At 46.9% G+C, this 3,545-nt stretch overlaps 1 protein-coding gene across 1 annotated transcript in view; it reads right to left on the bottom strand.

Moving 5' to 3' along the window:
- Positions 1 to 775: 775 nt before the first annotated feature.
- Positions 776 to 3,545, bottom strand: part of MTFP1 (mitochondrial fission process 1) — a gene marked incomplete at its 5' end in the record, with an annotated part of 25,674 nt that continues 22,904 nt past the window's right edge. The window contains one exon of the mRNA XM_019518739.1: positions 776 to 1,419. Coding sequence (XP_019374284.1) covers positions 1,347 to 1,419 — 73 coding nt within the window. The remainder of the gene's footprint in view (positions 1,420 to 3,545) is intronic.

Raw genomic sequence — 3,545 nt, 5'->3', positions numbered from 1 at the left:
GGTCCTTTCCGACCCTAGAAACTATGAGGCAGCAGTAGGCTTCCAAATTGCTTTAAAATTGTAAATACAGGAAACCCTCGCTATTTGCAGGTTCGGCATTTGTAGTTTCAAATATGTGCGAATGCCAAACCCGCATTTTAAATGCACTTTATACACTTACAGGATCTCCTCAGGAGCTCCATGCTTGCTGCCACTGGGCTCCTGCTGCTGCCGCCGCACTCCCACTGTCAACCCCAGAGCTGTGCCCCACCCTACTCGCCAGGGACACTGCTTTCATGAATGCAGTGCCTGATTCACAGATTTTGCCAATCGTAGGGGATATGAGAACTTATCCCCTGTGAATGGTGAGGGTCGCCTGTATATCAATAAAATATTATGTTCAATTGATACATATATATATAATGTTGTTTAATTTTAATCATGGATTTTGGGGGTTTTATCAGAGAATTTGTGATTTATCAGGGAAAACTAGGATCCCTGCTTATGAGCTGGACTTGGGATAAGGGCCAAGCTACTAAGGTTAAAGTTGGTGTCCTATGGCTTCACCACTTCAGTGCTCCAGTCCTGGCTTGTTATGGTCTGCACTTTGTATTTGGCTCCCAAATTCCTTAGCCTGGAAGGTGAGAGGCCCTGCCTTGCTTTACTATGAGGGAGAAAACAGCAAACACTTTAACTGGCTTGTTTTTGCCCTTGGCTAGAGTGCACTACAGGATGCAGGAATGCACTGCAAGCATTAGTTACATGTTCTTTTACGTTGCATAAAAATGGAGCATGCTCAGATTTAAAACATGATTTATTGTGAACACCTGGAAGAAACAGTGAAGGGCTGTGCCTTACAGCAGATCACCTGATCGATCACACTGGACTCAAGTAGAATAAAATGGCTTATAATACAGCATGGGTTTAATGCAGCTAACCCTCAGGAAAGGCATCACAGTAAACAGATTTCTCAGTGGTGCAAGTCCAAGGCTTTCTATCACTTACAGGAAAATCTACCACCCTGGGCTGACCTGCAACCCCATGGCACCATTGTTTTGGTATAGATTGAAATTCTTCCCTGTGCCATACCTAAAACAAGGCCACCAAGGACTAAGAATCAGCTCTCAACTCCCATGCTGTCCAAGTTAGATGCACCAGCTCCTAGGAACTCAGGCCTGGTGCTAATGCCGTTTCAAACAGAGGTGAGCCTGAGCAGTGGAAGGGCTGTTCCAACCCCACTCCTGCCCTGCCACGCTGTCACAGTAGGTTGGTTCATCTGGACTTCAATACAGTTGAACAAGTAAGGAGGCACAGTGCTGTCAAGGTAGGCTGGCCCTGCTTCAGCAGGTAGGACGGGGGAGGGTGCATCATGAGGAAGGGGGAGTTTCTTCAGTGCTGTACAGTTTGCGAAGGCTGGAGTCCATCAGGAAATCCACTGACCTGAAAAGACAGAGACAGACTGGTTACAGGGAGTAGACAGGAGCCATGGGTCACTGTAGGACACTGTGAAAGGCTCTGTGCACCTGCCTTCATAATGTCACCATACTCCTCAATGGTATGGCCCATGGTGGTACGCCCTCTTGCTGTGCCCCTGATCACCTCTCTCCTATTTGGGATCAGATGTTTACAGCCCTCTAAACCCTCTGCTGCAGTGGGAAGGATGGGTAGGTAGGTGCAGCTGGTTGTGGGACCAGTTGTGAGATGATACACTTAAAACTGCAGTTCTTAGAGTCATGATTACGTGACACTTCTTTAATGAAAAGGATGTCTCCAGCCCTCCATAGCTGTGAAGAAAAGCTCGAGATTGTGTGAAAGCAGCACCCCGGAATGGGCAAAAATAAAGCTGGGGTCATTTCTAAAAAAATCTCATTATTGTGGGAGCTTGATCCATGATTTTTTAGGGGCCTAGGACTGGCAAACAGAGGAATGCAAAAGGGACAGGCTACCAGAGCTCCATGGATAAGAATCAGCAGAGAGGGCTGCTGCCTTAGAAGTATAGACAATTGGAAGGGATCTCAGGAGGTCATCTAGTCTAACCCCCTTCTCAAAGGCAGGACCATCCAGCCAGGGCTTTGTCAAACCTTAAAAGCCTCCAAGGATGGGGATTCTCCCACCTCTCTAGGTAACCTGTTCCAGTGCTTCACCACCCTCTTAGTGAGAAAAAATGTCCTAATATCCAATTTAAACCTCCCTTGCTGCAACTGGAGACCATTGCTCCTTGTTCTGACATCTCTCACCACTGAGAACAGTTTAGCTCCATCTTCTTGGAACCACACTTCAGGTACTTGAAGGCTGCTGTCAAATCCTCCCCAGTCTTCTCTTCTCCAGACTAAATAAGTAGTTCTCTCAGCCTCTCGTCAGAAATCATATATCCCAGCCCCCTAACCACTTCCGCTGCTCTCCACAGGACTTTCTCCAACTTGTCCACATCCTTTCTACAGGGGGGCCCAAAACTGGACACAGTACTCCACATGTGGCCTCACCAGTGCTGAATAGACTGGAATAATTACTTCCCTGAATCTGCTGGTAGTGCTCCTACTAATGCACCCCAGTATGCTGTTAGCTTTTTTGGCAACAAGGGCACACTGCTGACTCATATCCAGCTAATTGTCCACTGTAACCCCCAGGTCCTTTTCTGCAGAGCTGCTGTTTAGCCCGTCAGTCCACAGGCTGTAGCAGTGCATGGGATTCTTCCATCCTAAGTACAGGACTTTGCACTTATCTTTGTTGAACCTCATGAGATTTCTTTTGGTCCAATCCTCCAATTTGTCTAGGTCACTCTGAATCCTACCCCTATCCTCCAGTGTATGTACTACACCCCTCAGCTTGGTATCATCTGTGAACTTGCTGAGGGTGCAATCCATCTCATCTTCCAAATAGTTAACGAAGATATTGAACAAAACTGGCCCCAGAACCAACCCCTGGGGCACTCCACCACTTGATACTGGCTGCCAGCTAGACACTGAGTCACTGATAACTACCCATTGAGCCCAACAATCCAGCCAGTTTTCTGTCAACCTTGCAATCCATTCATCCAACACATACTTCCTTAGCTTGCTTGCAAGAATGCTGTGGGAGATGATATCAAAAGCCTTGCTAAAGTCAAAGTATATTATGTCTACTGCTTTCCCCACATCCACAGAGTCAGTTATCTCACCACAGAAGGCAATCAGGTTGGTCAGGTATGACTTGCCCTTGGGGAACCCATGCTGACTGGTCCTAATCACCTTCTTCTCCTCCAAGTGTTTAGAAATGGATTCCCTGAGGACCTGCTCCATGATTTTTCCAGAGACTGAAGTGAGGATGACTGGTCTGTAGTTCCCTGAATCCACCTTCTTCCCTTTGTTAAACTTGGACACTATATTTGCCCTTTTCCAATCATCCAGGACCTCCCAATTGCCACAATTTTTTAAAGATAATGGCCAGTGGCTCTGCAAACACATCAGACAACTCCCTCAGCACCCTTGATGCACTCCATCCAGCCCTGTGAATGCATACATGTCCAGCTTTTCTAAATAGTCCCTAACCTGTTTTTTCATTACTGCTGGCTGTTCACCTTGTCCCAA

Source organism: Gavialis gangeticus, unplaced genomic scaffold (assembly GCF_001723915.1).
Source record: "Gavialis gangeticus isolate Ggan-Ray unplaced genomic scaffold, GavGan_comp1, whole genome shotgun sequence".
Lineage (NCBI taxonomy): Eukaryota > Metazoa > Chordata > Crocodylia > Gavialidae > Gavialis > Gavialis gangeticus.
Note: the sequence above shows the minus strand (reverse complement) of the source record. Positions and strands in the feature narration are given on the sequence as shown.